This window comes from Bidens hawaiensis, unplaced genomic scaffold (genome assembly GCF_021521415.1).
Source record: "Bidens hawaiensis isolate Kalapana, Puna unplaced genomic scaffold, B.hawaiensis_p1.1 tig00030918_1, whole genome shotgun sequence".
NCBI lineage: Eukaryota > Viridiplantae > Streptophyta > Magnoliopsida > Asterales > Asteraceae > Bidens > Bidens hawaiensis.
In genome coordinates, this window is record NW_027495184.1 from 59,634 (window position 1) to 85,841 (window position 26,208).

Sequence of the window (26,208 nt, forward strand, 5' to 3'; positions counted from 1 at the left end):
ATATGCGGTATTTTATCATTGACGGTACTCCAAAAGGTGAGGAGACATTAGGCAAAGGTGTAAATATTCTTTAAATGCGCGGATGATGTTGCATAAAAACAAATATGTCACCTTTACAACTTGAATTCACTTAACTTTTGTCTTTAAATATCTCTCGCAAATGCATTATAATATAGTATAGGTACTACATATAACTTTGATAACAATGAAATTTGAAAATAAGCTCGGAGTTTATTATATTTGAACTCCTAAATAATTATATCGGCAAAATAAGATCGTGTTAAACGGATTTCTGATGATAAAGTTGGTTTGATAACATTTCGAACGAATTAAAAGTGGAATTTCTCGTTATTGGTTTACAAGAGTGCCTATCGATGCTATAATTCATTTCATGGATTTAAACATTGAATCTGCAACACTATTCTTTTGTGTTGATGGCTGATAATGATACTAATAATGAAGAATTAAAAACCACCTGTTCGATAATGATGCTTGTTTTTAATCGCGATTTGCCAAGAACATCTTTACTAAAGCAAAGGCTTGGCGTGGTTGAAAACGAGGTACTTCATGACCAGCACCTCGTACCGTAGCAAACGTTAATCCATCGTATACAACCTTATACCCCGCCACCTACAACATTTAACCAATCCCTACTTGTTTAATAATCTTTTAATATTCGTTAAACGCAAGTCTAAAGTATGTACAGTATTTAGACAAGAAACATTACTTGTTTAGTAGCGTCTGTCCAGAATCGCCAAGGTTTTATCACTTTAAGGTTCATGGCATCAATAGAATATCGTGTGCCACATACTGGAACAACGGCATCCACGTCTCCACTGTCGAAAATGTTTCATGTCAAGTCATTAGAATAATCTCTAGAGACAGTCTGAGGGGCCATTTCACAATGAGTCGTGTAATTGTTAAAAAAGTGTGACATGAATACCTATAAAGAAGTATTCGAAGACCCAAAGCTATTAGCCTTTTGTATATCGGAAACATAGTTTTCGGGCTATCCTTCCACTTCACAATGAGTTTGCTGCAACAAAACAAATTATAAACCAAGGTTAAATGATATCATCCAAGACAATGGGTTGGCAAAGGCCCAAACAAATCACCCATGACCCATCTCAATATCCCATAACTATGCTGCCTATGCATAATGTTAATGGGTCGGTGCATCTTATGGGTTGACACGAACCTAAACCATTTAACTAAAAAAGTTCTTTTTATTTTTCATCCTAGTACTTTAAATCACAAACTATAGCAAAGCAACAATGTATATAATATAAGGGTATGGCTATTGTAAGAATATATACTTTCTTAAGAAGCCTAGAAATAGATTTTGGTCTTTGGATCAAAGTAGTTGATGGTTTACATCTATAGTGTGCTAAAAAACCGTATAGTGTTCTATTTACATGGTATGCTTTGTCTTAAGTCTTCCTGCACTTCCTACAAAACAATGATTTCATTTGAACCGTCCTATATAATATCGTTACGTTAAACTAAATAAAATATTATGCTAAAACAATTTTATTGCAAAATTAAGGATTAGACAGGTCAACCCATGATCCCGCCAAGTTGACCTAAACACAGCCATTTAATAAAATTTGTTTTCATGGTTGACCCAAAACCATTTAGACTAAAATCAAACACGTGATGAATTTAATATTAGGTTCGTGTAGTCTCATAAATTCACACCCGTTAACATCAACACGCTTTTCAACAAGGCCAGACGGTTTTAATGATATAACATATAAATTTTTAAACATAGGTAAAGCGAGTTGATCCAACAAATGACCATACCTGCAAGTCGCCCATGGATAAGATAACTTGGTGACATTTGCATGGAAAGCTTTCTGAACATTTGGAAGATTGAGATACGCTTCCACGTAATTTCCTTCGCATGGATCTAATCCACTATGGCGTTTCTTCCTAACTGTTAAACCATGTGGCAAACGCGGACAAGTGGGGCCGTAGATGTTGTATAAATCAATGTCCCCGATTTCTTCCCCGAGTTCTTCCTCTAAGTTTTTACAATATTCGCTATTAACGGCGTTACTACAATTTTGAGTTAATTTGGTATAGATTTCATCTGAAATTAACGCATGGCTCCATAAATAATCGTTGAATCCTTTGTCGTCAGTATCCTCGTTCATTATTCCATTCCCAATCTATATATACAAACAACAACAATGTGAAAATGTTAACATGTAAGGCATGTTCTTTGACTCAAATATATACCTACATAACCATTTGGCATAGTTAATAACTTTTAAGAGCTTCAAATGATAATAAGATTAAAAAAATAAAATAAAATAAAAAACGTAGTATAATTATAAAATGTAAAGAATACAGTTTAGGGCTAAAAACGACATTTTTGTGACTCAGAAAATAATCATGGAATGGCACATCAACCACAAATTGAAGACCTGAAGATGGCGTGAGTTAACGCTACATCACGACAAAGGGGCGACGTTGAGGGGTGAGGTGGGACCATCCAACTTCTCTCTCTTACACACACATACATATGTATATATGCAATAGGGCAACAAACCACAACGGGGCGTTATGAAGAGGGGTAACAAACCTATATGGCGGTGATGCGGCACTGTGGAGGGGCAACGTTGCCCCTTCCACAGCGAACAACCTTAGTATCAAAGTCCTCATTGATCAGTGGGTTAAAGTACATGTTTTAATGTTTAAATATCAAAGTCATAATGTAACACCCCAAGTATTGTTTCCAATACAAAAGGTTTATCTAAAAGAATATTTGTAAGGAATGTAAGTTGGGGTGCACAAAGTGTAATTAATCAAACTTGGCATTGTTGCAAATTTAACTAATTGATAGTAGAGGGACCAAATTAGCAGGGCTTGGAAACTTCTAAATTTGATGTAAAAGTCAAGACCCTTAAAACATCATAGAGGAAAAATATCAGAGAGGCATGAGTGATACTGTAAAAGAACTTTAAGTATAGAATTTAAGAACTCAAGAAAGAATTAGAGAGAATATATAAAGAATTAGAGAGAATATATAAGGAATAAGTTTTTATTTTTTTTAAGAGATGGTTTATAAGATAGGGAAAATTTGCCTTTTATAGGTAAGAAAAAGCTAACTAACCTCATAAAAAGACACTAGAATATGAGAAAAGAAAGTAGTCAAAATAAAAATGAATCAACGCGTTCAAAAAAAATTTTCTTCTTCCCAGATTCTTCTTTTTTTTCTTATGACACGAGAATTCAATCCCGATTCTTGGATTTTGACCACAAAATAGAAATCCGCGTTTGAGTTCGGATGGGGGTTTGAATTCAAGTTAATAAAGAGTAAACCTACCTTTTTCTGCCTCTAAGACTAGTAGTTCTAGTGGTCGACTCAGTTCTTTCAAATTGTTTCTCATTATTAAGAAAAGGTAACAAAGATAAAATACGAGCTTTTTTTATAGCAATAGTAATTAATCGTTGTTGTTTCAAGGTCAATCTATTTACTCGTCTAGATAATATTTTTCCCTGTTCACTAATAAATCGACTAATTAAACTCATGTTTTTATAATCAATTCGATCCCCCAATTGGATCGGGGGCAAACGCTTACGAAAAAATCGCTTGGATTTAAGAAAAGTTCGCTTGGATTTATCCATGGTTTGGTTAAGGCCCAAACAAGTGGACTAAGGGCCATACCTATGACATAAGCCATGCCATAATAATCCATACATATGGACTAATCTTAACTAACCACTTTAAGAGTGATTAGATTTAAACAACACACATAATACATGAAATAAGACACACAATCATTAACGTCTTCTGCGATGCTTCTTCCATGATTAAATCATCATTTTCCAATAGTTTCCTTTGTGTGATGTTTTTGAGGCCATGGTAAGAGGTTTTGTGCTTGAAGTTGTTCCATAATATTTTTTGGAGGGGTCCAAATGCTCACCGAAACTTGAGAGGAATTAACATCCTGCAGTTCTTCATCGTTTGGATTTTTTGGGATTTCATTCAAGTCTATCTTCCAACAATCTCCTTTTTTAGTTGAGACTCCTTTAAAAACTTTTTCTTCAAAGTGATCTTTGGTGGCCTTTTCCCAATCTTGTACACATGGATGATTTGCTGGCTATAAATCATTCCATTTTAAGACAGCAATGTTTATATTGTTGGGATTGACATTGTTTGTTAAAGCCATTTCTTTTCGGATTTGCAACCAAGCTTCGTAAAAAATTGCTTTGAAAAACTAGCTTGCTGGATTCATGCTTGACCAGGAGTGGATGAATGTGACTGGGACTTTGTAGACCCTTTTCTAACTTGTATGTGGGTTGGGTTTATTGAAGCGAGCAATTAGATACTTTTTTTTATGAAGAACCAATTATTTGTATCCATTTTTCAATAGAGAGGAACCATTCTAACATTTTTAGAGTGTATTTTTGGTCTTTAGGTAACCCTCCTAATCAAGGAAGTACGCGCCTAGCTTCAAGGTGTTGAAATAGACGGCTACAGTGAATGTTTTGAATAAGCACCAGAAAAACACAATGTTTCTTTCGTTAGGGCAGATGGATTTCCTATATGGAAAACATGAAGAAAAGGGAAATCAAGGTGAACATTTTCCCCTTTTGAAAACTTTCCATCCTTTTTCAAAATAATTGTCATTAAATTTTTGTAGTTGAGGCTGGATGGATCCACCAGGTTATGGGTATTAATGACTTCAATGACTTCATTTGGAAGGTGTGTAGGTTTTGGATTTGAGGGTTGGCAGAGGGATTTGGAGGTTTTGAGATGTGCCATTGTGAGAATTGTGGGCAAGACTCGATGATGCCTAACTATATTGGACTCTTGCTATTTATAGGCCTTTGGCCTTGACAGGAAATCCACAAGGATATTATTCTTTCCTTTGATATGTTTAACAGTGAAAGAATACTGTGAGAATCAGTTAGCCCACCATAGTAACTGTGTCTCTTGAGAGCTTTTTTCTTGAACTGTAGTATTTTGGGAAATGATGACATGTCCATTTCAATAAAAAAAAGCTCTGACCGATAAGATGGAACTGAAATTTCTCGATCCCTCTTTTGACCGCCAAGATTTCTTTGTAAGTGGAGTGGTGGTGCTTTTCTGACACACTAAACATGCCGCTCTTGTATCCACATACTGACCTGACACCTTTGTCGTCTTCTACAATTAGGACCGCTGCCCAGTATTCATCACTAGCATATGTTTGAAGGATTCTTTTGTTTGTTGACGTAGGAATATTTAAAGGTGGCATCACATCTGCTAGCTTCTTTATCTCTTTTATATTCTGCGTTTACTTTTCAGTCCATAGTGGATGATTCTTTTTTAACATGGGGAACAGGTGTACTGTTTGGATTGACAGCTTTGGTAGAGATTCGGCCATATAATTAACTAGACCAAGAAATTGTTGAATTTATTTTTGTGACGTCAGCTTGTCAGGAAAACGTCTGAGCTCTTGCGCTATGTTTGGTTGGTGTTTGAATTTCCATCGGCAATTTTCATTCCAAGGAAATCAATTTCTTTGACACAAATTTCCATTTTCTTTTCTGACAGCATATCCCATATTGTTAGACTATTAAGTGGAATTTTTTGAGTAATTATATATGGGACTCCTCATTTTTGGAGAACAATAGTATATCATCAATGTATACTAGTGTATTGCTTAAGATAGGCTCAAATATTTTCACCATTGCTTTTTGAAATGTGTATGGTGCTATTTTTAACCCGAATGACATCATATTCCACTGGAAATGATGATCTGGAATGCAGAAGGTTGTCTTCGGCCTATCTTCTGGTTTGATTCCAAGTTGCCAGAAACTAGCTTTGAGATCAAATTTTGACAAAACTTCTGCGTATATCAAAGACTGAAACATGGATTTTTTTAGGAAGTGGAAACTTGTCATCTGCTAAAAAATGATTCAATGGCTGATAATTGATAACCAACCTTAATTTTCCATGAACTTGTTCACTTTGTTTATTAACATAGAAGGCTTCACAAGCCCCCGGGATTTTGTAGGTTCGATTAAACCTTGTTTGGCCAATTCTGAACATTCTTTTGTTGCAAGCTTGTAATGTCTGGGTTCATACCTAGATGACTTGCTTTTGTTGGGTTTATGTCTTCGTTTTGTTTGAACGGCGAGGACACAAAAAATGAAGGATTAAGCCACAAGGGTGAGTTGTGTTTGGTCAAAAACTCAGTGTGGTTCGAGGCACAGGAGGTTTTGATGATTTGCCTTTTAAGTGCTTCTGTGGGGTGAGGTGAGGGTGTATTCATGTAAAGATGATGGATTGTGGTATATGGATTGACATATTTTTTCCAGCTAAGCCCATTATAACCGAAAATTCTCATTTCTGGTAATTGGAATATAATATCCCAACCAAGAAGAAGATTTTTTCCATGAAGGCTAGATCCCAAAAATCTGTGTCTGATAACATATGTGGGGAAGAGTCTGGTGTATACTGGCTTGCTGATTTTGTCAATGGAGAAAGTTTGACCATTTGCAGTTAGAAAAAAATGTCTGTGGGGGCACCAATAACTTGGGGGTAGAATGCTTGGATATAATACTGATATGTGTGAGCCAGAATCTATCAATGCAATTACCAGGATAGGTTTTTATAGTGATTAAGCAGCAATGAACTTAACTAGAGGATCCGGGATTAGAGGATATGGAGACGATTCTCTTTTTCTTGCCATAAACATTGGACAAATGTCACTGCTTTGATTGTTTGTATCTGAGAAATCTATATCTGTCTCATCATCTGAATCAGAATAGCAGATTGAACATATTGCTCTATCTCTTGGTTCATCGTCTAGTGAGTACAATGACTCTAACTCCGAGATGTCAACTTGTTCTACTTGATTTATCGTATGGAGTAAGGCCTGGGTTTTTTCTTGTCTTTGCAATCCCTTGCAAAATAACCTTTTTGGTTACAAATGTAGCACATGTCTGTGCTTTTTCCTCTAAAAGATTTTTTCCATAGGAACTTCCACTTCTTATTAGAAAACTTTCTTCTTGAAGAATAATGCTTATTATGTTTCTTCGAGAAGTGGGATTTTTTCGAACAACTGCATGATGACTCATCTTTGCATTTGATTTTGAGATAACTATCATTGCAGGCTGAGCCAAGACGATTGCTCATCTTTTTGTAAACACTTAGGAATCTTTTCTGATTACAAAGCTTAGCAAGAGCATTTTTAATATGTTGATATAGCTCTCCTAGTGATGCCTATGCGCATCTTACGTTCCTATGTTCCAGAGTTCTAAATGCTTCATTACAGAGTGATTCTGGAAAAGATTGTAGGAAGATCTGCTTGAGATTTGTGTCATCTACGCCATTAAGATGATAAAACCACTCAAACATACGGTTATAATGTATTTATTGATCCTTTGGATGGAACGAACAACACTTCATTTTTAAGAATTCATCACATGCGTGAACTTTATGATCAAGGGGGTTCCCAATGAATTCATTATGGACCACGTGTATGAGTTCTTCTTGTGATCGGAGTTGCTGAAGCTGTATCTGCCTGTATTCACCAAGACTTAGGTACCATTCTTTAAATCTTCCTTGACACCTGGCCAAGAATCTTTTGATGACTACATCAATTTCATAGTATTGTAGTTTTGCAGCACACCATGTATGCATTTCTATAATTCTTTCACGCCATTGTGATGGGGGAATGTCATCAAAAGTGAACTTTATGTTGGAGTCCGATCTTGGGACGTTTGGGTTGTTCTGGGTTTCTGTTTGTGAAGCTGCATCTTCGACATCTAAATCAATATCATTTCTAATTGTGGCATCTTGTTCGTTCATGAGCAAGTGTTCGAATGCTTCACTTGGGTTGGGTATTTCCTCATTCTAACTTCTCAGATTCATCATCTGAAGTGACAATCATGCTTGAGGAAATACATGGCAGGAATCTTGGAGAGTCTTTCGTGGCTAGCTTCTGTATCAAGGTTGTAATGGGATCTTCTCTTAGGATCGGTAGATCCACAGGAGCACCTGATGAAGCCATCATCATGCTATCATCAAGCGTATGTTTTTTGAATGGTTCTTTAGCTTTTGATGATCAAGGGTTGCTAGAAGAGGCACCTATGATTCTGGGTGGAGATTTTCTTTTTGGCCCTCTTCTTTAATTGAACCATAGGCTTAATGATGGTGAGGATTGTGTGGATGGAGCCCTGGATAAAAGTTGTTGGTCAAAGCTAGATCTTGCAAATGGTGAGGTTGGTAATCTCCATGGATTATCAACCATTATTCAGACCTTTTGTTGCTTATGCTGTCTTTCAAGGTCTGATAGCTGAGCCTTGAGAAACTCATCTCTGACTCTTTTGTGAGAGAGTCATTGATGTCTGCATTGCAGGAGTTTTGTTGACCATTTCAAGTAGGTCTTGGTGAAGATTTAGAAATTTTGTTTCAACTTCATAGATAATGTTTTCTAGACCTTGAAGTCTGTTGACCAGGACTTCTTGGGTTCTGCTGAAGTTGTCTTGCTGAGCTAGAATGTTTATGAGAACTTTATTCTGGGCAACTGCATTTTCACTTTTCAAGTTTAAAGTTTCTTATGCTGCAGTGGTTGGGTTTGATCGACCACTTGGTGTCATGATGGAAGAGTTTTGGATCTTCCATATATGTTTTCCTTTTAGGTCAGGTTTCTCAAACGGGGTTAATTGTAGGAATTCTTCTTGGTAATCTGATGATGAGGTGGAAGGGGTGATTACAAAACATCTTTCCAGTTTGCCGGGAGGCATGCCTGGTGGAGGTGATGATTTGCAGAGTTCTGGTTTTGAATTTGGCTTATGCGTTGAGCTACCATAGAGGACATAGTAGTCAAACTTTCCCGATGGTTCGCCTAGTAAACCAACATTGGGGTCTCCATCCTCATACCTGTTATTTAGAGAGCGTTGCGAGCTCTTCTTTTTTGGTTGTCTTCTTCATACTCAACTCTGAAAGCTTCTTCTATGCAAGATGGACAGTTGCATATATCGTAACAACAGTATCCTGTGTGTTGAGTTGGTGTCGGTGGTGGTACGGTTTGCATCATATTTATTGTCAGGAATATGTTTCTTCGTTCTTGGCTTAAGAACTTGATTTCAACCATTCCATCTTGATGTTTAACAAACTCTGGGGTTGTGGTTGTCTGGACAGGTGTTTGATGGATATGTTCATACTTTGTTATCCATTTTTCTGGTAACAGTTTTTTCAACTAATATCTGGATAATTGTTTCGGAACATATGTGCAGGTTGGCATGGCGTTGAAATCAACATCAATAAATAACGCGTATCCAACGTTATCTTGTCCAGGGACTATGATGTCTAAGGAGTGGTTTTGTATTCTGTACACCATATGGTAATGGAATGTTGTCTGGAAGGTATTTACTTGGGGTGTTCCTCCAATTTGGATCTGGGCTTTCAGAGCTGTGAGGAGGGATGGATCGTTTATAGGCATGTTGAAGTATGGGTAGAAGGTGACGAAAACAGTGCATGAAGGTAGTTTGTATGTTGGTATTCAACAAATCTTGTATCAACAAGGGCTATATGGGAGAACGTCGGTAAGCCTTTTCTTTCGTGGAAGGTAAGGGCTAATCGGATTGCATTAAATTTGATGTGTGTGTAACCTTGGGATTGGCAGATTATGGGTAGATCTGGTGGTACAAGGTGTTCGGAGGTGGTGGCTGGGAGTTGATGTGAATTAAACCTGGAGGTTTGGACAAATTCTTTGACATGGGGGTTGGAAGTGGAATGATTAATTTTTTTGACTTTTCTAGATAATGAATTATAAGGTTTAGAAAAAACATTATGAGGATTTACTAAAGGCAAATTGGTAATAGGAATTTTAGAATCGTCGGAAACATACGATATTTCATATAACTGATCTATTCTGGATGCTGATGACTGACGTAGGCTAGAACTGGAACGTGTAACGCCAGTTAATTTTCGGTTTAATGATTTATATCTTGTAAAGCATGTACAATGCTCGGGAGTTATCCGTCGTCCCTCGATGACCTATTTATCCTTCTGGTACGTTAAATTACTTAAGCTTTTCTTTCAAGTTTCCATGACCTTTAAACTGGAGGGGCTAGAGCGTAACGTTTATTTTTATAACACAAAACCTAACCCTAACCCCTTGCTGTCCGATCGGCACTCTTGCAGCCCCCCCCCCCCCTTGCGATTTTCTTCTTTCCATCCAAGGTTTGAGCGTAAAACATCAATTGAAGGTTAGTTCTACGATTCCCCAAGTATTTTACACCTTAATTGATCTTTATAACACGCGTATTGATCGTTAAATTGCGTGTTGTAGGCTTACCGGGTGGCTGTCAATTCTAACCTTTTCGGGACTGTTTTGGTTGTGGCTTTTGCACCAAAATCCTCCTAGGTATGTCTAGTATATCATACTTAAAAATCATGTTCATTGGTGTTCGTTAGATTGGTCAACTAGTTGTAGTTTGATTGTGTTGACTAGAATTGTAGTTTGATACGTTTAACACGAGGGTTGAAGTGATAAACGACTAATTCAGCTCGGGAAACTTGGTTTGATGTACGGGCTGTTGAAATATCATTTTTATAAGTTATGGGGCTGAATTGGTTGTCGGTTACTCAAATGGGTCGGTACAACGCGCAATTGCGTTTATTGAATAGTTGGTGCGTTGTACTTGCGAGTTACCGACCCATTTGACTCTTGTAGCGTCGTGTGGACTTGTTGGCTGTGATTTTATCATATTGGGTCCACACGGGGCTGAGTTGGATGTTAATGGCCTAAATGACTCTTAAACGCATGTGTTAGTGTCACCTAGTGCTTCCGGGGGTAAATTGGGAATTCTTTATTCCTAGGAGTATCTAAGGGTCGTGTTGGTGAATGTATGGCCCCGGGGGCTGTTATGATTGAGTTTGATGAGGTCGAGGATTTAGGTAACTCGAACCATGTTAGAACATCTCGTAGGATAAACGAGTCCTTTCGATGTCGTTAGTAATGTTTGCATGTAAACCAACAGGTGTTTGAGTTTTGGGATTACTTAGGGATTCTCTAGCTCTTGGTGAATACGTGTCTTGTGTTAGGTGAGTTCATGATGCCCCTTTTTACTCTTTTTAAGTTTTTGGGCTAGCATGCACACCTAAGCGATTTGCTTGATAAAACGTTTAAACTATTTTATATAGGCTTACTTGTATAGGGTAGGCCTTGAGATGATATTATCGTATGTTTGTATGTATTATTGTATGGCCAATATTTGGCGATGTTTAGTAGTCGTTATCGACTACGGATGTTACGTATGCCTACTTTGTGTTTGCATACGTTGGATGAGATGTTACATGTTTGGGTTGTACGTGTGCTCGACCCTGATGTTATTACTTGGATGTTTATATATATAGAGAGAGATGTACTTATAAAGATGTTTATATATATATATATATAAGGATGATTATTTATTGAGGATGATGACTTAACTGATGTATCCCTTTAATTTTGTTAAAATCTTGGAATGACTATTATGATTATTATTATTGATGATTATTATTATTAATGTTATTTATTGGAATGACTCAGCTCAAGCTGACTTTGTGTGCATGTTAGTGTGAGTTTCTGGTTAGGAGGAGGATCTTACCGCTTGGACGTGCACGAAGCTACTTGGACGGTGAATGGCATACGTGGATGGAAGATTTAAATATTAAACGTTTCTTTTTAAAAGTTTTATCAAATACATTTAAATTGGTTTTGGGCATAATTCCCGGGTTTTGGGAACTTATTTTATTAATTAAAGTTTTCCGCTGAATTATACTCTTAATTGGTTGTTTTAATGAAATGAATTGTTTTCAAGTTTAAGTATTTTTATAAGTATTATAGATGAGTACCAACTGTAGGACTCCTGGGATTCGGTGTAACATTCGTTACTTTTCAAATCTGAAAACCCGACCCATTTCAAATTTTCGGTTTTCGTTTATAAATATATATATTATTAAAAGATTCTTAAGTTTCACTTCAAGTGACATTCGTCATTTTTGAGTTAGTGTTGTGTTCGTTAAACCGACCCGGTTTTTCATTTTAATGTACTCTTGTTCGTCGTTTATCATACATTCATTTTCTATTCGTATTGAATTCCGAGGATTTACGGTTATTATTTGCCGCTTTCAATTCATTTTGCACAATTAACGAAAGTCAATGTTTTAAAGATAAAACAATTTGCAAACTGTGCGGGTAAAATATAAAAATATCCAAGTTATATAAATTCTATTTCATATAGATTGCACCTCAAAGTTCAAGGACTAAAGAGTAAATATATTTTGAAAACTAATCCGTTTTATTAGTCGAGGTGATCCATTTAGTTATAAGTACAATCATATGTTACATATTTCATATGTAATATTTTTCCTAAAGTTATTTAAATATATTAACCATTACTAATATATATATATATACTTTATTTAAATGTCATATAGATAACACTATTTACGTATAACCAAAGTACATTTTTTTATTATTATTTAATTATGTCACATTTTTTTACTTAGTTGGTTTTAAAACATGAAGAAAAATAAATTCCTACTACATTTAAATCTTGGTCAAAATTCTTTATGATGATAATAAATGTGTTTGAATATAAATTGTAGGTTACAATTTAATTTTTATGACCAATTAAAAGTTTTAAATGGCATTTATGACCCATTAAGTATTTTGACCAATTTAATACAATTGAAACAACTCTAGCTCACTTCACTTATAAATAGAGCTCCATTCATTCTCATTTCCTCACAACTCAATTTACAAAAGATTCTTGTTATTTTCTCATTTTGGTGATTTTCGCCTACTTTGATTTATGAAGTCAAACCGTGAAGTTCAAGATTTCTTCTTTTATTATCTAAGTTCTTGTTCAGGGTATGTTTTTAGTTTCTACTTGTTCGTGTCGTTTAGAACTTAATGTTATATTATTTATTTAACAATAGTGTAGTTCATCAAAAACGATCTTGACTCGCTTATATATTTATTCGGTTCGGTTTAGTTATTTTATTTATCCAACATCTAAAACTAATTCTTTTCATTTCACTCTCTAAAATATAATACTTTTTACCATGTCGGAAACGAACCCAACCTAAAGTTGAGTCCGGGTCCGACCGGAAATGAAGCGAATTCTTTTAAGTCGTCTTTATTATTAAATAAACCAAATAGATTATTAAAAATTATTTTAAATCAAATAAAATCATTTTAACATAAATAAATTATGTATAAATCTAAGTTTAACATTTTTCACCTAAAAACTAATGTTCACCTTCATTAAACCCGATAAAATTATTTTATTTTTCCGTTTCGTTGACTATAGCTCGTTACCTTTGATAAATTGTAAACAAAATCATTTTTTTTAGATAAAACTATAGTTAAAATCTGTGATTCGCAAATATCATAATTCTCGTATTAGCGTTAAGTTATTAATAAAATATTAATTTAAATCATTAAAACCTGTTAAAGCTTAAACAATATTATTAAAATATAAAAATGCCATAAAATAATAAAAGTTACATTAAATAAGCTTAACTCCGTTAACAAAATAATTTTAACATTTTCAATCCCGATAGTTAGACTTTGCTTTTGTTTTAATTATAGTTCGAGAAGTTCAATCGTTTCGGATTTCTTTAACGCATGTTCGACCGCTTCGGTTTCGTTATCATGCTTTCGGTTTTCATTGCAACGTTTATCTTCAATTTCAAGGTGAGTTTTTCACCACCCCTTTTTAATATTTTTATTGTTTTGGGTAGCATATGTATCCATATTGAAATTCAAGTATTGTTACTTCTATTACAAAACTACAATTCGTATATGGACTTGTGTGTTACTTGTATTACTTGCACAAATATTACTTGCACGGTTGGGAAGCCTCATTAAGTATGATCATACGCCCCTCTTTGCACGCCGGTCCATTTGTATCAAGTGGAAAAGGGCCTCATTATCCGAATACGTTGATTGCTATCAACTGGAAAGGACCTTACTTGCGCGATTTCCCGAGTACGTTGGTTATTACCAATTGGAAAGGACTTACTTGCTCGTTTATCACTTGTCCATGAGTTGTATGGTTTTTACGTACATATTTAAACTGTGGAAGCTCACCAGCTATGTTCGTAGCTGACTTTATTTTATACATATGTTACAGGTGTAAAGATACGAGGATGAAAGTTAGAAGACACATAGCATGCCTATAGGATATTCAAAGAATAACTTATCATTTGTTTATTTATTTGTTACAACTTGTATTATTTGATAAACTTGTGTTACATGAAGATTTAAATGAAATAATGTTATTATGGTCACTTAATAGTGTCACGTGTGTTTGAGCAATCTGTACGTCACACTCAGGCGTTTCCGCTTTAGCCGGGGTGTTACATTCAGGGTCTTACAAGTTGGTATCAGAGCCATGGTTCGAGGGATCCGAGCATCCCCGAATGCTTGGACTCGAACTGTAAGGGAAAAGACTAGTATGCCCATCGCAAGTAGCTGCAAGCCAAGATATAACTTTAATTGTTAGTCGTTCCTTTAAATTTTAAAGTTTCCAGTATGTGATTGATTGTTTAAGTGTTAGATAGAAGGCTAATGTGGTTAGGGGCATGGGTGATTAGGACGGGCGGGTAAAGTAAACGACTAATTACACCTGATCAACGTCATTAGCAATTTACCCATACCTTACATGTTCTAAATGCCACTTATACTTGACCGTATAAAAATTCTGTCTTTGTAGGGATAAGTCATGGTTAATACTCGAGCAGCTAAGAGAGGTGGTCCTAGTGTTCGTGGCCGTGGTCGTAAGCCACGTGCCGAAGCTGAGAATGAGATTCCTACTCCCCAGCAGGAAACCCCGATTCATGAGGAGGGGGATAACTCCGCCTTAGATCCTGCTATGCGCGCGGCTATCACGGACGAGGTTTACCAGGTGCTCCATAGCGCCATTCCCGAGATCGTTGCTGAGGCCGTTAGGGCCATGGAGGAGTCGTTGGTCGGTAAGAGTTCGGGTAAGGAAAGAAAGGGTAAGAAGACGCAGGTCGAGGAGGAGGAGGAGGTGTATGTGCCGAGTAGGGATGAAGACGACGTGCGGACTATTAGTGTGTCTACCCGGGGTTGTTCGTACGGTGACTTTTAGAAATGTGATCCTCATTCTTTCGATGGTACTAAAGACGCGTTGGCAGCACATCAGTGGGTTAGGGAGATGGAGGCCATTCTGAGAGTTAGTAAGTGCAAGGGGGATGACATGGTGACTTATGCTACTGCCTCGTTTCGTTCCGAGGCACTATGTTGGTGGGATAATCTGGCGCAGGCCATGGGTGATCGTTCGATTAGGAGGATCACGTGGGATGAATTGAAGAAATTGGTTCTTGATCAGTTTTGTCCTCCACATGAATTGGATAAGACTGAACAGGAATTCTTGACCTTGGAGGCGGGTAGTATGACGAATCGGGAGTATACCATGAAGTTTAATAAGATGGCTCGATTATGTCCCGATCTAGTTACTCCTGAAGCTAAGAGGATTAAGAAGTATGTGAAAGGTCTTCCGGTGGATGTTCGTAGGGGTGTGGTGACCACCGACATGAGCTAGTTTCACTCGGTGGTTACCTTAGCAGGTACATTGTATGATCAGAGGGAGAAGTTACCGTCGGCCGAGACGAGGAAGACATGGAACTCAAATTCGTATGGTAAGCGGCCCGGCGGAAACAATTTTAATTCGTCCGAGAAGAGAGTAAAAATTGAGCCTTCAGAATTTAAGAGGGATGCGGGGGTTGGAAATTGCAAGAAGTGCGGGAGACCGCACAAGGAGGAATGTAAGAGTGGGTCTGGTTTTTGTTTCCGATGTGATAAGGTTGGACACCCCCATTTCGAGTGTCTGACGTTGACTTGTTTCCGCTGTAAAGGTGGGGGTCCGGTCAGGGGACTTCCTCGAGGGGTAAAGTGGAAGAGAAGCCGAAGGCCAGGGCGAGAGCCTTCAACATCTCCAAGAGAGACGCGAAAGATGATGCGGATGTTGTTTTAGGTACTTTCTCCTTATCTATTCTTATATTATGACGTTGGGATCATATGTATGATCGTGTAGCTAAGGAGTAGTGTAATGTTATCCCAGGTACCTTTTTACTTGATGAATTACAGGCATCGGTCTTATTTGATTCGAGTGCCAGTAGAAGTTTTGTGTCTACCGCTTTCTGTTCCTCGCTGAATAAATCACTCGAGCGACATCTCTTCGCCATCCGGCGACCTGTCTACCTCGAGCTCACCCTTGAGTTTCTAGCTTTTTTTTATGTACCATTGATCCGCGACCCCCACGACAGTAATTGCGGGGTTCGTTTCAGGTTTGGGGGTAAGTGGTACCTTTGGTCCCTTGCCACCCTCGCTAGCACTTTGGGATTGCACACGGACGAGGAAATAGAAACGGAGCTGTTTGATGGCCTGTAGGATTTTTCGAGCACCGAGGCGAGACATGCGTTATGGAGTCAGGTTACTGGTTCGCAGCATAGTGGCCGGTCCTTGAAGGCCACTCTCCTACTAGACCCGCTTCATCGCCTCCTGCACCACATTATATTATACTGCATTAGGGCCCGCGGTGATAGCGTGGGTAACGTCGTGACCCAGGACCTCTTTCACTTGTATTGTATCATTGATGGTCACGACTTTAACCTAGGGTTAAGTGTGGCGGAGTGTTTTAGTCGGGCGGGTGGCTCGACATCGGGCAGCTCCATCTGCGCGGGTGTACTCATCACTGAGCTAGCCCACTAGTTAGGGGTTATGGATCTGCCAGCTGCTGGCCGATTGACACTTATGGGTGAGGGGATCCCCATGGATATGGCCCGGCTCCGGTCGATGAGGATTGTGAGGACGGTCGGGAACCGCACTCGATTGATTGATAGGCGGGGTCGCATTTGGGACCCGCCGCCCCCTGCTGATGATGTTGGCATGCCAGATCACGATCAGGAGGAGCCTCCACCGCACGAGGGGCCACAGCCGCACCAGGTACCGCTGGACTACGAGAATTTATGGCAGAGGTTTGACCAGTTTAGCCTCAATCAGGAGCAGTTCCAGAGTGCCCAGTAGTAGTTTCGGATGGAGCCGCTCGATCAGCGGGGCCTGATGGACTACACCGCTAACTACACACGACGGGGCTTCGAGTGGGTTTACGCTTACGATCAGGCCCATACGGCACATAGCGGTTTCACGGTCCCCGCTGCGCCTTCTTGGTCATACGGCACTTCTTCGAGTCATCCTGCGGGCGAGCAGCCACCGCCCTTTAGATGTGTAGTTTTCCCAGCCCGGCCCCTCCTCCAGCCCGTTTATTCCCCCTTCCGAGCCCGCTCGTACAGCCTGGTCAGTTCACCATTCGCCCGGTCGTGCGGGCCCATGCAACCCGGCGTGATACTGTTCAGAACAACGGCGATGCGTCCAGAAGATGAACGACCATGCACGGCCGTGCGTGCCCGTGCAAGGTTTGCAGAAACAATGCAGACGCCAAACATTGTCGGGAGACACCCCAATCGACCAAATCAAGCCCAAAATAGTCAAATATAACCCTACAACGAACTATTAAAGCAAGAAATTTGGGCAAATCCGACTTAAAACGGGTAAAATTGAAGAAGCCCCAATTCCTCAAGAACAAACCCTAAAATTACCAAGATAAAGGAAAAGGAAAATGGAAGGGAAGATTAAACATACCTTTGATGTTAAAATCCGGTAGAGAACAATAGATTCGGGGGGAAAGGGGTTAAAATTGGCGGTTTGGAGGATGGAATGGATGAGAATGGGGAGTAGGTAGGGTTATAAAGTGATTTTAAACCGATGCACGGTTCCCGAGGTCATTTTGCACGGTCGTGCAAGGCCGTGCGGCAACGTTTGAGCCACCATTCCGTTCTGCCAACTTGGCAGCACTCCACTCAACTCCAAACACCAAAATGGTTCCCAATTTTGACCATTATGAGCCCTAACCCAAAATCTCTCGCTCAAAGAACGGAATCCGGAAAAGAACAAAGGTAAGAAAAACTTCAAAAAGAACTAAGAATAAAACGAACACACAAAAAATCTACAAAGTTCCTAAACATGCTAAATTTTTACGGAGTCGATAGCTAGACTCACACTCCCCACACTTAGATCATGAGGTGGAGGTCGACAACCTCCAGCACTGTCTCAACCGGCTCACTCAAATAGTGTTTCAAACGGTGACCGTTCACCTTGAAGATGTGTCCATCCTCATGGCCAATCTTAACGGTACCGTAGTCAAACATCTATCTCACACTAAAGGGGCCGGACCATCGGGATTTTATATGTTATACACAGTGTAAGCCTTATATGTTAAGATCTTGTACGCACACCAAGTGTTTGATAAAATGTCTCAATACATAAATGGATAGATATTGAATTAAATTGATAATATGCGCTTAATGAATCTATATGAGTAGTGATATGAATGTGAGTAGATGATTCGTATGTGAAATTGGTGGTAATAAACATGTTATATACAATATGACCCGTTTGAGATCGAGTTATGTTAAATCAGTATTATGTAATCACTAGTTGAATGCTAACTTGAATATCCTTATGATTTGACTTCAGGAAGTCAACGTGTTGGAGAATGAACTCGAGAATGCAAATCAATCCAGCGAGCAAAAGTAAGTAATTCTACATATAATGGAGTTACAATTGTCATTATGTTAATGCATTGTAAGTTAAATTTGGACTTTGGTAAATAGGTCTTGATGAATTGGATGTGGGTAATATGTGAATATTGACTTGTCATCTAAGTAAAGATAATTACCTTCTTTATAAAACCTAAAGTGAGAATACGCATTCTCACTAATTAGGCAAGTAATCAATCTTATGCCTTATGTGGGTATGTTGTTTGAGCGGAATTTTATAAGTAAACTGATGTTGATAACGCAGTTGGTTCATAAAATAAAGTTTATAAGGGTAGTATGGCCATTGTCAACATTAGCCCGTTAATTAGGGAGTGTTGGATTGGTTATCGATAATGTTATACATAGGATACAGTTATTTGTGATTGAATTAGTTGAATGCTCATATGGTTTGTAATGTGATTTGAAAATACCTTGACCGGGTCGTCATAAACGTAGTTATTACCGATAGTTATGATGGGAAGAGATATCGGATAAGTAAGATTAAGGAAAAAAATTTTCCGCCTTACACTTGCTAGAAATCGGTTTAGCTAAGGTAAGAAATGTCCAGCCTTTCAACATTATGGAAGAACAAGAAGACGTCAGTCATTGTGTCTCCATTAGAGTAAATGGATATCTATAAATCCTAAACTTCCTTCAGCAAACTACTGTTGTAAATTTCAAAAAAAATAATTATTGCGGTCAAAACTGCATAATTATTAGTCATAGTGGAACGCCCTTTCATGCTCATGAAAAACAAGCAATAAAGACTATTGAGCAGCAAATCATCTTTAATAAATTTGACGTAGGTCCCACCACTAAAAAATTATTGCGCCAAGAACTGACTCGGACAATAGAAAAACATGTGTGTGATGAATGCAGCCAAAATGACATCTACACAGATGAAATTATGGAAGATACACTCACACTAGACCCCACACATCGATTCATTGATTGAAGAATTACGTAAGCACTTACGTAACAAGAAGAACTTTAGGTTCTTTTTTCTCTATATAATGTAATTGGTTAGAAGGGAAAGAGGCATCAGATTCTCTCCCAAAAAATTAATTTCTTTTCTCCGTGTAATCTTAATGATGTTTGAGTTAAATCTCCGTTAAGAAGAAATGATGTAAATATCAATAAGTTCTTCCTTCAGGAAGAACAGTTATGAAATAAAATATTTCCTTTTGATCAATATTCTATCTCTTATTCTTTTTATGAAACCTGGAGTCATGAAGTCATTCTAATACCTTCAAGGCAAGAAGCCATAGGGAAATAATGGTTTAATTGGTTCTCATCACTAAAGTTCAGAGACAATGAAGATCTAAGTTATATTTATCTCATTACTTTTATACTTCAAATATATTCTACTCATTTTTCCTTCAATTCAAAAACTTATTTTTGAAATATCAAGTCTAAGAGATTTCAGCAATTCAACTCTTGAAAGGTTGAAGGCATCTGAAGAACAGCCTTCACCTGCATCCCTCGCATCTCTAGTTGCATCGGCATGCGGATCCAACCACCTCGAATGATGAATCTGTGGCTGTGGATACTTAACAGTTAACACTCCCATACTGGCCCAAACTAGCATAATCAATCACTGGTGGGTTGTCCACCATTGGCTCTCCCCTATGCCATGCAATATGCATCCTTCTCATACGATCATCCATGTACCTGTCTTTAATTTCTTGTTTAGCATTATAAGCATTTACCTAGTTCCAATCTTCTGGTTGGACTGGTAGTGGCATACATGGTCCCTTGCCACCCTTGCCAGCCAACTCGGGTTGTACATGGACGAGAAACTTGAAACCAAGATGTTCGACGGGTTGCGAAATTTTCCGATCTCCGCCGAAAATGGCGCATTTTGGGTTCACATCACTGGTAACCACAGTGGCCGGCCCTCAAAGGCCACTAAGCTCGTGAACCCCCACACCGTATACGGCACCACACTATCCTTCACTGCATCGGTGGACGTGGTGATAGTGTGGGGAACGTCGTGTCATGGGATTTGTTCCATTTATACTGTATCATCGAGCACCACGACTGTAACTTGGGGTTCAGTGTTTCTAAATGCTTTAATCGTGCGGGTGGGTCTTCTCCTGGTAGTACTGTTTGTGGTAGTCATCTTATTTCCGAGTTGGCTCACCGGCTGAAGGTGTTAGATCGGCTGAGGCTGAGGACTTGACTAGGCTTGGTTCAGGTGTCTTTATTGACACAAGGAAGTTCAGGTCGATGGGTATGGTCCGAACCTTTGATAATAGCACTCAGTTAATCGACAAGTGTGGTCAGGTTTGGGAACCACTACCGTCGTCTGAGGACGAGGAGATGCCTGACCAGGAGGCTCCCCATGCTGATGATGCGCCACTCTTATGAGGATCTGTGGCGCCGTTTCAACCAGTTCGAGATAGCTCAGCAGGAGTTTCGCACAGAGCAGGCCCGTCAAAGGGGTCTGATTGATTATACTGCTAACTACACACGTAGGGGCTTCGAGTGGATGTACTTAGCCGAGATGGCACATGTCTCTCATTATGGCTACACTCTTTCAGTCACCCCCTCGTGGTCATACGGAGCCTCGTCGTCCAACCAGTTTGGTGGAGATCGGCAGCAGCAGTTCGGCGCCCACTCAGGTCCTTTCGATGGTTAATAATTCAAACGTTGGCATGGAGAACATGGTTTTCTAACGTCAAAGACTCTTTCAAAGTGGCAGTAGATTGGTTTTCTAACACCAAAGATTCTTTCAAAGTGGCAGTCACATTGTATACTAATAATTCAAACGTTTGCAAAGGAAAACATGGGCCGTTATGTCTCTAATATCAATTGTAAAGAAGGGGGTTGGGACTCTGGCCAGAAAAGCATAAAGGCTACAAGATCAATAAAATATACAAGATTTTTTTCTTACTTATTACTTTTGTATGTTTGATACAGTTGTTTCAAAGAAATTGATTAAAAATGACTATTTATTGTTGTATAAGTCATATCAAGAGGGTTAAGATATAACAATACGGTTTTTATATATTGTAATGCAGAAGAAAAAAAGATAAAACAATATGAAGTTATTTACCATAATACCCTTGATGTTAATGATTGAACTAGATTGACCCTCCATGTTTTTCTTTATAACTACACCAGCCAGCTCTGGGATATAAAATCCTGCAATATAATTTAACTTCTCAAATTTCATATTATATTCTCTGAGGAAAAATAATAATAATAATAATTATTATTATTATTATTATTATTAAATAATTATATAAGAATTTAAAGTTGCTTATTTTGAACCGTATGTACCTGCATAGCTTTCGCCCATTATGAGGAAGTCACTATTTTTGAAATGTGGGAATCGTCTGAACCAGTTTACCAAGAAAGCGTACGAGTCCATAGCTGCGATTTTATAAAAAAAAGCGCAAAAATATGATAAATCAAAACATGATTACACGTAATTATAAATATAATTTATAAAAGTCTGATTCTTTATACTTTAGCTACTTAAGTTTAAAAACTTACCTTTTGTCCCTCAGCTTTATTTACAAATTTTGGTTAGTTAGATTTTTGTCATAAAAGTTTCATATATATACTTTTTAGTCTCTTAACTTTAGTTTCACATATTACTTTTTGACTTCTCAACCTTAATAGTGAAATATCCTCCCTTTCAACTTATATATTTACCTTTTGGCCCTTCAACTTTAGTAATAAAACTTTTATCATAATAGTGAAATATCTTCCCTTTTCTACCATGTTCCCACTGCAACACACACATAGTAGCTTTCGAACATGTACACAATTTTACCCGTTTCACCGCAACACGCAGATGAGAATAATTGTTTACTTTTTAGTTAACTTATTTAATAATATAGTAATAATAAATGACAATTCAAATGGAATATCCTTACTAAGGAAGCAACTAGATAGAAAGCCATGTTAACTTTCTTTCTTTGTATTTCTTTATAAAAGAAGGTGCATGTAATAATAATAAAAGGGAGCCTACCAGTCCTTTTATCCCCTGACAAGTCATAATCACTGGTTGTGTTGGAGTAAGAGAATCCAACTCCTGCGGGTGACTCCAAGAATAATATATTCGCAACTGTGTAACGGATCAAAACAGATATTATTAAAGCTGACTGATATATATTTACTGGGACAGATACAAGAAACGAACCTTTGTTCCATGAATATCTTCGTGTATAGAGCGTTTTGCCATCAGGGTTAACGCCAAACGGTCCAATCTCGAGCATGGCTCCAACCCCAAGCGAGGAACAGCCCGGTCCTGTCACATTATAATGGGTCGTCATAAGTTATAATGCGTGCGTGCGGCTCTATTATGAAGATGTGTAGGAAAATGCTAAGAAAATAGGTGAAGAATGTATAAAATATAAGAAATTGTTTTTGTAAGTGTAAATTTTATGAAATATGTTACATTTATGTTACCTTTTATTTAGATGCATGTCCTTTTTATTAAAAGAATTATACTAATTTTTATATGTATACAAGTTTTCATATTTCAACACGGAAAAACTTTTGTCTGCTAATCATGCAAATGTGATGCAAAGTGACATGACATGAATATATATGCCTGTCTAGCAGGGTGATCTGGTTACGCCTGTTCAAAGGGTAAGATCCTACCCTTTTACCTAATACCCTACCCGAACCCTTTACCCTTTTAGGAAGAAATGTAGACCCGAGACCCTATAAACATTAAAAGGGTCGGGTATTAATAAGGGTTTCAAGGGTCCAACCCTTTACCCTTTAAAGCAGTAATCGCAGCTCATCTTCTGCATTTACTAGTTGCATATATCATATATGACTTTAATATATAAATCCTAGAACAATTATAATTTCATTTAATAACACAGCAAACTCTAACTTCGAAAGTTTATCAACCATTTGAACTGATGCAAATAATATTCACATTCACAAATTTCATGTAGAGAACAATTCAGTGATTTTCGAATATATATTATATGTTTCCAATTAGTAGTATGGCCTTTTATTTTTATTTTTCTTAGTAGTTGGAAAATTTATGACGAATCATATATAAAATACAAACCTCTCATACATTTTAGATTAATCACGAAGCTGATGTATATCTAGAAACTAGTAAACGGGTAAAGGGTCTGAAAAAGGATCGGACCCTTGAAACCCTTTTACCCTTTAAGGAGAAATTTAAATACCCTTTACCCGACCCTTACTATATATTCAGGTCTAATTAAGGGTTTTACGAGTCGGGTAAAAGGGTTTCAAAGGTAACTCTTATCTTGCTCACCCTTAGATCTGGTCGGGGACGCGCCCCCTCCCCCTCTCCTCAAAGCCGGCCTTGTACGACATAGTACTAGGTCAATCAAAAAATAGATAACTTTTAGACTATAATAAGGGAGTATTTGGGATTCCTTATGAAAATTTATTATAACTTTTCAATAAGTTAATAAATTACAAAAGTGTAACTTATTAATTTTTCCCTCTAACATTAAAAGCAATCCTAGGCACCTTATTATTTCTCAAAAAGTTAATAAGTTATAAGTTGGTGAAAATAAACAATCCCAAACACCTAACCACATTTCAATTGCATTTCTAATGACATGTTCCCAGTATCATAAAGCAAACAAATTTTGAATGAGGTAGCAAAACGGACCATTTTGACAGGATGTGTAATTAATCAAAACACATGTAGATATGATTAAGAACTAATGCATTAGATATGATTATACACACCAAGTAATATGCTAAGTTTTAAAACATAAGGGATTTAGAATGTTGTATGCAACTTTTTACTCATCCAAAATGTTATTTTCTATAACATTTTTTCATAAAAATTTACGAGTTTATCTTGTTAAACCGAAGAAAAGACAAAGATTAGCAAAATGTACCTCCATTAAGCCAAAGAACAAGTGGCTTAGAAGATGGATCATCAAGAGCTTCAACAAAATAGTAGAAAAGGCTTCTACCGTTGACTCTATCAACATTAATATACCCCGCATATTGTTTGAATATCGAAAGGGTGGATAATGGTTGCCCGGGAAGCCCTTCGTGTATGTAATCATCATCCATTTTCCTCCCACTATCGTCGGTTTTCATCTCACCAAGGCCCGACTCAGTCAACATGTCCTCACTGACCATACTGACTCGGGTTTGGTATTTTCTTGAACGTCTGAATTCCATCAGGGTTTCCGCCTGGTTGGCCCGTGAGCCATGGATTTGACACTCGCAAGTTGTTACCGTTACAAGAATTAGTAGAACAAGTCTTGTAAGAAACAATGTGTGCCCCCTCTCCATTTCTCAAATGGCAAATGAGAAGTAGGTACGTATATTTATTGACAAAAGCAAACGATGTCGTTTAGGTTGTAGTTTACTAAAAGACTCGTGCTATCAATGTCTTGGAACAAGACATAAACGGATGCATAGATGGTTTCTTGCATTTTTCGATGATGATAAGTTTTTATATGTGTTTATTTATTATTTTCAAAAGTGTGAACATGCTTTAAATTATTTACTGTATGAAGTGGTGAACATAATTTGTTGGTGGGGCATGTGTTATCACTCACGTGGAGACTTTTTGGAAGGGAGCCTATGCCCATATTTGTCAATTGTCACGAGTGGTCATTCCGACGGCTCCAATTATATTCGTAAATTCGTGTATCGATTTTGTAAATTTTTAGGATAATATTTTTGGTATGTGTATAGAACTAGTATTATGCCCCGTGGGGGCGTAAAATCGTGCCAAGTGGCATTCATGTCACATCACATCTAGCGACCGACTACTAACATCGGAAAAAACTTGTATAAATGAAGAAATAAAAAAGCAAAAAAATTAAACTGAACGAGCATTAGACGTAAAACATTGAATCATGCACGCAAAACATAAAACACAAAAACAATAACTAAGTCGATCTAGGACCTGCGTGTTACAACGGGCCCGTGAAACGGGAAAAATAGGGATCGAAACGTTGAATCACACGCACACGTTGCGACGTGTTAGCTTGCAACATTTAGACCGAAACGTAAAACGTAAAATTTGTAAAAGATACAAAGTATAGTGGACCAAAGTTGAAAGTGAAAAGTGTTAGGATTAAATTATAAAAGATGTTAAAATATTGGGTTAAAAGTAAAGTATTAAAGATAAAAAAATGAGAAAGAAAAACCGAAAGTGGTTACAACCCACTAAAACCCAAGATATAATAAACCAATGATGCATGCTTAAGTTGCTAATTGTATATATATAGAATAAATATATAGCTTTTATTATTTTATACCAAAGACTGTTTTCATTTTGGAAGAAAGAAAAACAGTCAGTCAGGAGTATGTGAAAAAGAGAGATCTTTTACAAGGATGTGAGGAGAGAGAGAGAGAGAGAGAGAGGTCAGCAATGTGGATGCCGGTGAAAATAGCAGTTACAAGGATATGAGTAGGGAGAAGTGTTGTCAGAGAGAGAGAGAGAGGTCAATAATGTGGATGCCAGTGAAAATAGCAGTGATGTAGAAGCTTTAAGAATATCGACATGTTATTTTGTTATCTTCTTAAAGGGATATCCTGATGGTTATGTGATGTACACAACCAAAAGGTTGGAAGTTCAAATTCTATATGATGTATTTATTATA

General features: G+C 37.6%; 1 protein-coding gene across 1 annotated transcript; it reads right to left on the reverse strand.

Annotated features, from left to right (window-relative positions):
* Window positions 1-363: 363 nt before the first annotated feature.
* LOC143581432 (serine carboxypeptidase-like 26) lies at window positions 364-24,905 on the reverse strand. Its single transcript, XM_077064223.1, has 9 exons — window positions 24,481-24,905; window positions 22,776-22,883; window positions 22,605-22,700; window positions 21,908-22,000; window positions 21,681-21,769; window positions 1,804-2,171; window positions 944-1,036; window positions 728-836; window positions 364-630 (listed from the first exon to the last, which is right to left on the reverse strand). Exons 1-9 carry the CDS (start codon window positions 24,884-24,886, stop codon window positions 499-501), a joined length of 1,494 nt encoding a protein of 497 aa, XP_076920338.1. The 5' UTR covers window positions 24,887-24,905; the 3' UTR covers window positions 364-498.
* Between the last annotated feature and the right edge of the window lie 1,303 nt (window positions 24,906-26,208).